This window comes from Neltuma alba, unplaced genomic scaffold, assembly GCF_004799145.2.
Source record: "Neltuma alba isolate B1F8T4 unplaced genomic scaffold, ASM479914v2 tig00010544_pilon, whole genome shotgun sequence".
Taxonomy (NCBI): Eukaryota; Viridiplantae; Streptophyta; class Magnoliopsida; order Fabales; family Fabaceae; genus Neltuma; species Neltuma alba.
Window position 1 is genome coordinate 188,560 of NW_021635413.1, and position 12,889 is coordinate 201,448.

Genomic DNA, 12,889 nt, shown 5'->3' on the forward strand with positions numbered 1-12,889 from the left:
CCACTTATCATTACTAGCGATAACTATCATCTACCAAATGTGGTTTTCTACGGGTTTTTTTTCAAACATGATTTTTTAAAATTATTATCCAAACAAATTTTTTCGTTTTTTGTTTTCAAAACTTATTCTAAAAAACTATTTTATAAAATTCTTTTGGGAACGAAAAAACAAAGAACAAAAACAAACTAACTCTCTCCCTCTCTCTCTCACACATACACACATATTTATATATTATATATGTATACATGCATACATATGTACATATATACATACATACTTCTATCAGTATATACTGTAGGGATCACTGTGAAATCTCATAGAGCTAATATGTAATTGACCTCTCAAGCCGTTGTTTTCCATACCCAAAAAAAAAAAAAAAAGAGTAAGGAAAATAATGTCCTGTATAGTATTAATCAATTCAAACCAAAAGCGGAAGAAAATTTCCACTGATTTCCATTACTAATTTATAAAAATTAAAAAAATTAATTAAATTTATTATTTGTAAAAATAACGTGTTAATTTTCCTACAAATATTTATTTAATCATATGTATTAAAAACTACCTTATTGATGGAAACTTCCTTAATACATAGAATCAATAAGGATTATTTTAAAAAATTACAAATTTAGAGAGATAAAATGAATTAAAATTTTATATTAAAAATAAAAACAAATCTCTTAACAAACTCTTACATTTAAACAAGAGGAATAACAACAATATTCATTCATGGCAGTTAATCTAAATCCAAAAGAACAACAACAGTGATCCATAGGATACAATTCATGCAAATTAAAATGTTCTAATATCAAGGCTTTAGCAAACTAAATTAGGAAAACTAGATATTACCAACAAAAAAAAAAAAGGAAAACTAGAACTAGTAATAATATTGAACTGAACTCCCATAGCATCAAATAAGATCAAAGATGGGGCTCTAAAATATTCACAATCCATCGTCACCTGTTACATGTATTTGATAAAAGTTAACACAAATGATTATATATAAAAATAATAATATAATATTGCAATCATAAATGACAATACGAACCTGTCATATATTTGACCAAAGATTATATAAATGATTAAGAAATATAGTTCTTATCTTCAAAAATCCAAGTTAAATGAATTAGTGAGCAAGTCAAATATGTCTCTTCTTGTGGTAACTCCCTCTTCTAGGCTTTCTAATTAGAAGAACATTTATTTTTATTTTTTCACTTTCCCATCTAAGTCTCATATATTATAAAGGTTAAATTACACATTTGATTCTTTAATTTTATACAAAGTTTTAATTCGATTTCTTAACTTTAAAAAGTATATTTTTAGTCCTTTAACCCTAAAATTATTAGAATTAAATAATGATTTCTTGTAACAATCATGATTACTTTGAAAATTAAAATTAATATGTTAGCATTTGAGAATGTTTTATCAATATTTAAAATCTCAATGTCATCATTTTTTGTTAATAATTTTAGAATTAAAAGACTAAAATATTTTAAAGCCGAGGGACCCAATTAAACTCTGTATAATATTAAAGAACTAAATATATACTCTAGGGCGGCAACAAACACATTCTAGCCCCTCTATATAACATGAAGAATAGAACACACATCCGCCCTGTTGGATAGAACATTTACCATCTAAACTAATCACTGAAATTTTGTGATGAAAACCCGAAATTATTGAATCTGATTCCATGTTCCTAAGTTAATGTTCATAATTGAAAGTCTTATGGGAAAAAAAAAACAGATAGAGCAATACTCTATTTAATTTTAATTTTAATCGTAAAGAATTAAAGATGGTTGTAAAATAGTCAAAGTTGAAATAGTCTGCATAAAAAGCCAATATTCAAATGTCCAAAAATGTTGTTCCAATCAAACGACAAAGGACATACAAACATGCCATTTTTTGGGGGTAAATGTTCGGTAGTTTATATGCCGGACGGAAGCTTCAAGCCTAACTGAACTTCTCAATTTTTCATACGAGACATTGAAGAGCCATAAAAATAACACAAGCATAAAACTAGAATACTATGGGTGGATTGATATTATAAATAGAGGTTCAGGTTCAAACCCTCTCAAATAAATAATAAAAATAGAATAAAGAAATATTAAAAAAATTTTGCATTTTTATTTTTTGGTCACTCGTCAACATTATCCTCTCATTTAATTTATTCTGTGATTTTCCTTCTCTCTCTCTCTCTCTGTGATGTTTCGAGGCATGAAAGTATATTTTGAAATCGAATTGCTATATATTCATGTGTTAATGAATATCAAAATCTAAGAAAATGACTGAATCATTATTCTAAAAACAATGAAAGCAAAGAAGGAAATGTTGATATGATAATCATACTAAATGAGATGAAAAGGGGAAACTAAATAAAAGTGAAGAATATCATACCAGGCTAATTAGAATTACGGAGTCCCAAAAGCAAGTAAAGACCATGACAAAATAAATCTGCAGCGATATACAAGTAAATAATCATAAATTATAATTAAATACGAGTAAAAAGACATATATACTAATGATACTAGGACTAGAATGAATACCTTTACCGAAAAAGTGGCATTCAATAATATGAATCTTGAAATTTAGACTGGAAAGCGGTTTTAATGGCTGAGTCATCCCACTCCAAGTTGTCCCACCACGCTTGAGCTCCACGGATATGTCTCAACTTGGTCCTGGCAGAATTAGAATCAAAAGGTAACTTCTTCAGCTGCTCACAGTGGTGCACTTCAATGGATCTTAGGGAACGGACAGACAAGACTCTCTCGTGAATGCTCCTAAGATTTGGCAGAAGGTACAATGTCAGCTGTACGAGAGAAGGGAATATAGTATCTTTCTCATCTTCTAATCTCTCTCCCTTAATTAGTTCTTCTACTGACGAGCACTCTTCAACAACAAGTTCTTGAAGGTTTGGAGCATACTTCAACCACGTCAAATGATGTATTGTGTTGACCCCTAAAATTCTCACAGTTCGGAGCGTGGATAGACAACACGCGTCATAAACAGAAGGATCTATCTCAGCAGGTGAAAGTTTCAAGACAAGACGCTGCAGGTGCTTCATTTTTGACATGGTTGCCACTAATAATGGCATGTTAATTTGAACACCTTCAATCTCAAGGCCATATATGGAGCTTTGTAACTCGGCCGATTCAAATAATTTGCTGAGGCTAATCTCAGATTTTATTTGCACCCATATTTCCTCTAAGTTTGATGAGCGCTCCAGCTCCTGAAATTTTTTCTCTTCTCTCACATCTTTGCCAGTTTGCAGAGTTCCATGGGTCTCAAGTCTATACACTTTCAGTTGATGAAGATTTGATATCAATCCTAAAGGAGTATCAGCATCTTTAAATAAAAACAAATGAAGAACCTTCAGGTTTTTCAAATTCTTCAACCCTCTCCAAATGTCTGATGCATTCGTTAAGTTGCATTTCCACAATGAGAGATATTCTAAAAGACTCAAGACACCTAGTTCTGCGTCAGGTACGTTTTCCATTTTGTGTAGTTCCAGGACTTTTAATTGCCTCGCATGTTGGATGTTTTGTAATCCATTTATTGAAACAAATCCAACGATATCAAACTTCAATATTAATGTTATGAGATTTGTCCAGGTTCTGCCTTGTAATTGCATACATGATGTAGCACGTTCACATTTCATTATTGAAATCCTTTCAACCATTTCCCAATTTTCAACACCAGCTCGAGACATTTTCTGTGCATCTTCTTGTACTATAACCTTTTTTTTGTTTCTATCTTGATCTCGGGCAATCCATAATGCCATGTCACGGATGACATCATGCATCTTAATTGAGCACTTCAAAAAGATATCATCTTCAATATCCTCTAACAAGCATGAAACCTTCAACTTTTTAATTATGGAACCACCATGGCGACGCATATCAAGTACACTTCTCATCCCACCATTATTAAGAAATCCCTCCCCTATCCATTGATCAATGAGATTGTACACTTGAATCTCATCATCCTCTGGGTATAATGCACAATATAAGAAACACTTTTTGTGTGTTTCGTCCGGTAGTTTATCATAGCTAAACTTGAGGATAGAAAACACCTTGGTCTCCAAATCTGAAGCAATCCATGAAGAACTTGTTAAGTTATCCTTTGAGTGTTCCCATGCTTCCACACTGTCCACACCAGCCATAGCGCTTCCTACCACAGTTAGTGCAAGTGGAAGCCCTTTACATTCTTTAGCCATCTCCTCTGCTACTTTTGGAATGATAGGGTCAAATTTTAAAGTTTCCTGGCCAACTTTCATACAAAATAACTCTAACGCTTCTTTCTCTGTTAGAGTTTCAACTTTCAAATTTCTTTGAGCATTCATTTTCGCACCCAAATCCTTGATTCGTGTTGTAAATAACACTTTGGATTGAAAATTAGTTTCCTTTGGATGTGGCACTCCCATCTTTTCCAAGCCCAATGGCTCCCACACATCATCCAATAACAAAACAAACTTCTTCCGTTTTAGGACATTGTAAATCTTTGCAGCTTTTTCATCTTGGTTGCTAGAATCATTCCAACGGCCCTCTCCACCCATTACCGAATGTATGTCCTGCATAATACTATCCAAGTTGGGATTTTTGGATACCACCACCCATATAATGAAAAAATCCGATCTCTTCCCAAGTTCATTATGAATTTTTTTTAACAAGGTGGTCTTCCCCACCCCGCCCATCCCATGTAAGCCAATGATTCCAACATCTTCTTCTTCAATAATTTTCCATACCTTATCAAACGTTAATTCTAAGCCCACTGTCTCACCACAAGGCATCTCAATTGACTTAGGTAGACACCTGTGGGCAACTTGAAAATCCTTACAGAACCCTTTCCCGTCATTTTCTAGTTCATCTATATTACTCAGGATCTTGACAACATTCTTCCCTAACTTGTAGCTTGACATGCAATTCTTCGGACAACATTTACTTAGGCATTTGTTTTGAATTTGTTCATCTCCACGTAATTGAATATCTTTTATTTCCTGTGAATATAATATTGTTAATTAGCTTCACAATGTCATCGTTCTATTCTCTCAAATCAAATTTGAATGTACAGGTGGTAACTAGATCTTGAACATGAGAGCACGCATACACAGATGTGTGCGCGCATTACATGCTTGTAGACAAGAACAAGCATGCTTAGTTTGTTAGCATCAATTAAAAGCCATGGTTAAAACAATATGAGCTATAGGTTGAATTAAATAATTATATACAGGTCTTGGATAAGGAAATTAATTATCCCTGGATTATAACCGGCCACTTGAAAATAGTAAAAGCACGAAGGTGTGCATTATGTCAGACGACATTAATTGAAAATATATAACACTCGAGAGAGCAATAACTATCAAACGGATGTACTTAATGGGCTATGAAATTAAATTAAAAATTAAATAATAAATATAACATGTAGTAGTACGTACCTGTTGAATGTTTGCAACTCTATTCAGCCAGCCGCTCACGCGATGAGTCCTATGCCATTCTCCGGCATTTTCTTCTTCTTCAATAACTGCTTCCACATCTTTCTTCCTCTCTTCAAGCTTCTCCGATTTTCGTTCCAGCAACTTCAGATTGTCTTCCAAGTCGCAAAGATAAGCAGCTTTTTTGCTGAGGAAACCACAGAAGCACTTGGTGGCATCCCATATGACAGAAGATGCTGCTTCCATGATTATGGATCTGGTGATCTGACAGCCTCAGGAAGCTAAGAGATTGAAACTCACGGCGTCGTCATCTCAGAGAAGCCCCTCCATATCTGTGCTTGGAATCTCCGATTCCTTTGCTCAATCCTGAATTACATCAGAGCCCTCGTATGAGAAAATATCTAGCGGTAATATGGTATTTTCGTTGTAGGGAACCTTTCCAGCTGGAATGGCAGCCTCGTCTTTGAGGCTCCACTTCTCCGTGGGCCCACATAATATATTTCTTTCTTTTTAGCTGGGGCCCACATAATGTCGGCCCTTGATTATTTTAGGTTCAATAGGTGGGATCAATTAATTAAATAAAATGCCAGCACCAGCGTGGCTAGAGCAGGAAAACGGCCGAACCTGGAGAAATTCTTAGGTGCACCAGGAGCACCAGTTTATCTGTGCTCTATCCAATGGGAAGGCTCCAACTCAGATAATTTTAATCCCATGTGTCAGTCTATTCATTTCTAATAATATTGTTTTAAAAAAACAATATGTCAGGGTTGAATAATTTTCTTTACTACCCCCGCCCTTTTCTGGATTACTCTCCCTCCCTCTGTTCATCTCCCTATTTCCTTCTCAGATCCTGACGGCGGCGGCATCCTCCACCATTGATGGCAAAAATCCTTCATTAGCAACAATGGTGATTCTAATCTTGAACCCAGAACACAATAGGTCGTAGATCCAGTTCCATTGTGCATTTTTCCCCTTCCACCTTGCAGATCTGAATTAACAAAGCTTCTTCTCCCTCTTCTTGCTTTAATCTTAGAAAGAAAAATAGCGGTAAGAAAAAGGATTCCCCTCATGCTCTCTCTTAAGAGCCGGTTTGATTTGAGGGAAGGGAGAGAGGGATAGGAGAGAAGAGAGGAGGTTTCATTCTCGTTTTGTTTGATTAAAAAGTACCACCTAAGAATGGACTATAGTGCAAGAAGTGTCTACTCAAGAGTTCATTCTCAGTTCCCGGCCAAGGAAAAGGAAGAACTACAAGGGTCTAACAAAAAGGCCAAATACTAGGATCAGTAGTGTAGGCATGTCGCGCGGGTTTAAAAAACGATTATCCTCCACATAACAAAATCCCAACCTCCATATATGAACCCCATGCATAATCACAATATATATATTAAAAATCTCATAGTTTTTCAAAGTAAGATGATATAATTTCAAATAAAATACGACACATTTTCATTTTTTCAATAACATAATATTAGTATATTAAATTCAGCACCACAAGAAAACAAAATTTACAATAAAGCACAACTCAGGCATAATTAAATCAATATACTTCCCATTTCACCAAAATTTTTCATATAAAAAAATATACACTTTATTCACAGGCACACTTTCACAAATTAATTTGAGAAAATAAAAATAAAATAAATATCTTACAATCCAAAGCGTGTATATAAAATAAATTAACCCCTGTTACCTCTACTTCAAGCTTAACCTCACAGCTTGAAAAATAAGAGCACAAAAATATAAACTCCAAAGTATAAGATAATCTACAAATAATATAGATACAATTTAATATATATACAAATAATTAACTTAAATTACATAGAATTTATTATTATTAATATTTATACATATATTTACTATCCCAAAATTCTTACTTCAAATAACAATTTTTCTCTACCCAAATAACTCATTTAAATTATAAACATTTATAAAATATTGTTTTTATCTAATATTGTAAGAATCTCAATTTATAATTTAAGTTTTCAGTTTCAAAATTTTTCTAATAATATAGTCTTAACCTATTTTACATTTTAAACTGATTAAAATATCAATAATATATTGAGTAATCCAAATAAGTTATTTAACTTAAATTTAATTAGTAAGAACATTCTATATATCTTGAATAATATATTTTCCAACTAAAATCTTAGTTTAAAATTCTCAAAACAATCAATAAACAAATATAAACTGATTAAAATTTCAATAACATATCAAACAACCCAAATAAATTATTTAACTTAGTTTTAATCGGTATAAATATGATATATATCACAAATGACAGATTTTTCAACAAAATAAATTTGATTTTAAATACCATAGGTAATAAATAGACAAATCTGAACCAGTTAAAATTAACTACTTACTTATCTCTAAATTTCTACAGTCATATATTGTCAAAAATCATTACTTACTCTGTGCCCAACTCACAAAATTTTCTCTAAACATTATAATGATACTATTAATATAAAACTCTAAATATATAGGAAATATTTATTAAAAAAATTTAATAGAAAGAAGTGTTTTTATATACCTAAATGATCCCCAAATGCTAGCACGTCCTTGCAAAACTCTTCACTCACTCTCTTGTTCTTTTTCTTCCTGCGTCTCTCACCCTTTCTTTCTCTTCTCTACATAACACTCCCTCCTCTATTTATCCTTCTTATTTCAACCGTCCCTCATTTTTTTCTTCATCTTTCATTTACTAATCTCCCCAATTTTCTTCTTCTCTTAGATGCACTACCAATTTTTCTCCCCCCTCTTAATAACCTCCAGCTTTTCCACCGAAAATCAGTGGAATAGCTGGGTCAAATTTTTTTAATAATAAAATATTATTTTACATTATTTAATTAATATTTTTTTTAATAATAAATTTTTTTTATAATAATATTTAGGATGTTACACTTCATCACTGAAGGAACATGTAAAATATCTTTGAGATGTAAAGTGCATTTATGTTGTAAACAATTAACAGTGGTGTGACGAGTGCAATATATTGATAAGTCATATCTATCACCAATAAAAATAATCTCTTTCTACCTAATTTATTAGCAATATTATGATCATCATGAGTAACATGACTAGTTTGGATCCACAATGGAATCAGTAGTTGCAACATTCGCACTCTGTGATTTCTTATTATTCTGCTCAAAGAGATTCAAACCTTGAAAATCTTCATCAAATTGGTACCAGAAGTCAAAAGCAATACGACCTCTTTTTTCACAAATTTGATAGAAAATAGAAGAAGACTAGCACGACCTCCATGAGAGCCACCATTATTCCTGTCACGACCACAACCACAATGTCCTCCATGAGAACCATGACCGCAACCGCAACCACACTGAGCTTGAGCAATATTGGTGCTTGGTACTTCAACAACCTTATGAGCTTTCTCAATTTAGGCCTCTTGCTATAGAATAAGAGTCTTGATTTGATCAATACTATAGGGATTGGTACAAGTCGTAACAGTAGTGACAAAAGAGTCATACTTTTTAGCTAGTCCTTCCCATATTTGCTCAATATGATCCGATTCAGAGATCAAATGTCCAACAGTAGCTAGAGCATCAACAACTCCTTTGAGTTTCAGGAGGTAAGTATTGGCTGAGAGACCTTGCTTCATGGTAGTCTTGAGTTGTGTTTTGAGTTGCCGAGCCTTCACCTTCGTTTGAGAAGTGAAGTGCATCTGAAGTTTCTCCTAGATCTGGAGAGAAGTCTCAATGATTCTTGTAAGGATGCTTTCAGACATGGAGCACGACATCCATGACATGAGCAATTGATCTTGACGTTGTCAGTCAAGAAATTCAGGACTCATCTTGAATCCTTCTCTGTCATCACCGGTGGCGAGATATTTGTTCAATGGCTTAGCTTCCTTGCCAATGAATTTTTGAAAATCATGCATGTCCTCAGATAGCAGTGATGATTTGCTGTTTCCAGAGGAGATACTTATGCTCCTCTAGCTTCACTGAGACAAGATGAGTGAAGGTTACAATATCCTTCCTCTGAACAATAGTGGAATCACCAAATATAGAAGTGTGCGATGTCTTCTCCATGGATTCAAAACCGTGACACTCTAATGCCATATGAAAGAATAATAAGCAGAGAGAGAGAGAGATGATGATGAGAGAAGAGTGCTTTGACGATTAGAAGTATTAATTCAATGTTTAATAGTCAGATATTATGATTGAATCAGTAGCTATACATATATTAATATATTATAAACAGCATTTATTCATACAAAAATCATAAATAGTACTCCCTTTATTCTTAAATATAAGATTTAAATCTATTTTTTCTCTCAAATTTATAATTTATAATTTTTTCTAAACTCTCCCTATTGTTTTACACATATTAAAGGGATTGTTTTTTAATTAAGGGAGTCATTTCCAATACATATGATTAAGAGTAGTACTTTAAAAAAAATTAAAATACATTTTTTTATAAATAACTAACTTAATTGATTTTTTTTTTAATTTCTAAAAATTAATTATCTAGTTTTCATATTTAAAATCAAAGGAAGTAGCTTACTATGTTATATTGTCCAGCGGCTACAAAGGAAATGCTTTGTGCCGATACGCTACAAAGAAAGCTCACGATATTGAGAATATAAGGGCTTGTTTGGTTTCTTGTTTTGAAAATAATTTTTTGTTTTTAAAAACAGAAAAATAAAAAAATTTGTTGGGTAATTTGTTTTTAGTTGATTGTTTTAAAAAACAAAAAACAGGAACATGTTTTTAAAAACAAAAAAAACCAAAATAATTTTTATATTTTTTGGTTCTTGTTTTTGTGTTTTTTATTTTTGTTTTGAAAATTTTTTAGAAATCTTTTTCTCTTCTTACCTACTATCTACCACTTATTATTACCAGTGATAACTAAAATCTTTTTCTCTTCTTACCTACTATCTACCACTTATCATTACTAGCGATAACTATCATCTACCAAATGTGGTTTTCTACGGGTTTTTTTTTCAAACATGATTTTTTAAAATTATTATCCAAACAAATTTTTTCGTTTTTTGTTTTCAAAACTTATTCTAAAAAACTATTTTATAAAATTCTTTTGGGAACGAAAAAACAAAGAACAAAAACAAACTAACTCTCTCCCTCTCTCTCTCACACATACACACATATTTATATATTATATATGTATACATGCATACATATGTATATATATACATACATACTTCTATCAGTATATACTGTAGGGATCACTGTGAAATCTCATAGAGCTAATATGTAATTGACCTCTCAAGCCGTTGTTTTCCATACCCAAAAAAAAAAAAAAAAGAGTAAGGAAAATAATGTCCTGTATAGTATTAATCAATTCAAACCAAAAGCGGAAGAAAATTTCCACTGATTTCCATTACTAATTTATAAAAATTAAAAAATTAATTAAATTTATTATTTGTAAAAATAACGTGTTAATTTTCCTACAAATATTTATTTAATCATATGTATTAAAAACTACCTTATTGATGGAAACTTCCTTAATACATAGAATCAATAAGGATTATTTTAAAAAATTACAAATTTAGAGAGACAAAATGAATTAAAATTTTATATTAAAAATAAAAACAAATCTCTTAACAAACTCTTACATTTAAACAAGAGGAATAACAACAATATTCATTCATGGCAGTTAATCTAAATCCAAAAGAACAACAACAGTGATCCATAGGATACAATTCATGCAAATTAAAATGTTCTAATATCAAGGCTTTAGCAAACTAAATTAGGAAAACTAGATATTACCAACAAAAAAAAAGGAAAACTAGAACTAGTAATAATATTGAACTGAACTCCCATAGCATCAAATAAGATCAAAGATGGGGCTCTAAAATATTCACAATCCATCGTCACCTGTTACATGTATTTGATAAAAGTTAACACAAATGATTATATATAAAAATAATAATATAATATTGCAATCATAAATGACAATACGAACCTGTCATATATTTGACCAAAGATTATATAAATGATTAAGAAATATAGTTCTTATCTTCAAAAATCCAAGTTAAATGAATTAGTGAGCAAGTCAAATATGTCTCTTCTTGTGGTAACTCCCTCTTCTAGGCTTTCTAATTAGAAGAACATTTATTTTTATTTTTTCACTTTCCCATCTAAGTCTCATATATTATAAAGGTTAAATTACACATTTGATTCTTTAATTTTATACAAAGTTTTAATTCGATTTCTTAACTTTAAAAAGTATATTTTTAGTCCTTTAACCCTAAAATTATTAGAATTAAATAATGATTTCTTGTAACAATCATGATTACTTTGAAAATTAAAATTAATATGTTAGCATTTGAGAATGTTTTATCAATATTTAAAATCTCAATGTCATCATTTTTTGTTAATAATTTTAGAGTTAAAAGACTAAAATATTTTAAAGCCGAGGGACCCAATTAAACTCTGTATAATATTAAAGAACTAAATATATACTCTAGGGCGGCAACAAACACATTCTAGCCCCTCTATATAACATGAAGAATAGAACACACATCCGCCCTGTTGGATAGAACATTTACCATCTAAACTAATCACTGAAATTTTGTGATGAAAACCCGAAATTATTGAATCTGATTCCATGTTCCTAAGTTAATGTTCATAATTGAAAGTCTTATGGGGAAAAAAAAACAGATAGAGCAATACTCTATTTAATTTTAATTATAATCGTAAAGAATTAAAGATGGTTGTAAAATAGTCAAAGTTGAAATAGTCTGCATAAAAAGCCAATATTCAAATGTCCAAAAATGTTGTTCCAATCAAACGACAAAGGACATACAAACATGCCATTTTTTGGGGGTAAATGTTCGGTAGTTTATATGCCGGACGGAAGCTTCAAGCCTAACTGAACTTCTCAATTTTTCATACGAGACATTGAAGAGCCCATAAAAATAACACAAGCATAAAACTAGAATACTATGGGTGGATTGATATTATAAATAGAGGTTCAGGTTCAAACCCTCTCAAATAAATAATAAAAATAGAATAAAGAAATATTAAAAATTTTTTGCATTTTTTATTTTTTTGGTCACTCGTCAACATTATCCTCTCATTTAATTTATTCTGTGATTTTCCTTCTCTCTCTCTCTCTCTGTGGTGTTTCGAGGCATGAAAGTATATTTTGAAATCGAATTGCTATATATTCATGTGTTAATGAATATCAAAATCTAAGAAAATGACTGAATCATTATTCTAAAAACAATGAAAGCAAAGAAGGAAATGTTGATATGATAATCATACTAAATGAGATGAAAAGGGAAAACTAAATAAAAGTGAAGAATATCATACCAGGCTACTTAGAATTACGGAGTCCCAAAAGCAAGTAAAGACCATGACAAAATAAATCTGCAGCGATATACAAGTAAATAATCATAAATTATAATTAAATACGAGTAAAAAGACATATATACTAATGATACTAGGACTAGAATGAATACCTTTACCGAAAAAGTGGCAT

At 31.3% G+C, this 12,889-nt stretch overlaps 1 protein-coding gene across 1 annotated transcript; it reads right to left on the minus strand.

Annotated features, from left to right (window-relative positions):
* Positions 1-2,563: 2,563 nt before the first annotated feature.
* LOC114756911 (disease resistance protein RPS5-like) lies at positions 2,564-3,493 on the minus strand. Its single transcript, XM_028945878.1, has one exon. The coding sequence runs from the start codon at positions 3,491-3,493 to the stop codon at positions 2,564-2,566; it is 930 nt and encodes a 309-aa protein (XP_028801711.1).
* Positions 3,494-12,889: the final 9,396 nt, after the last annotated feature.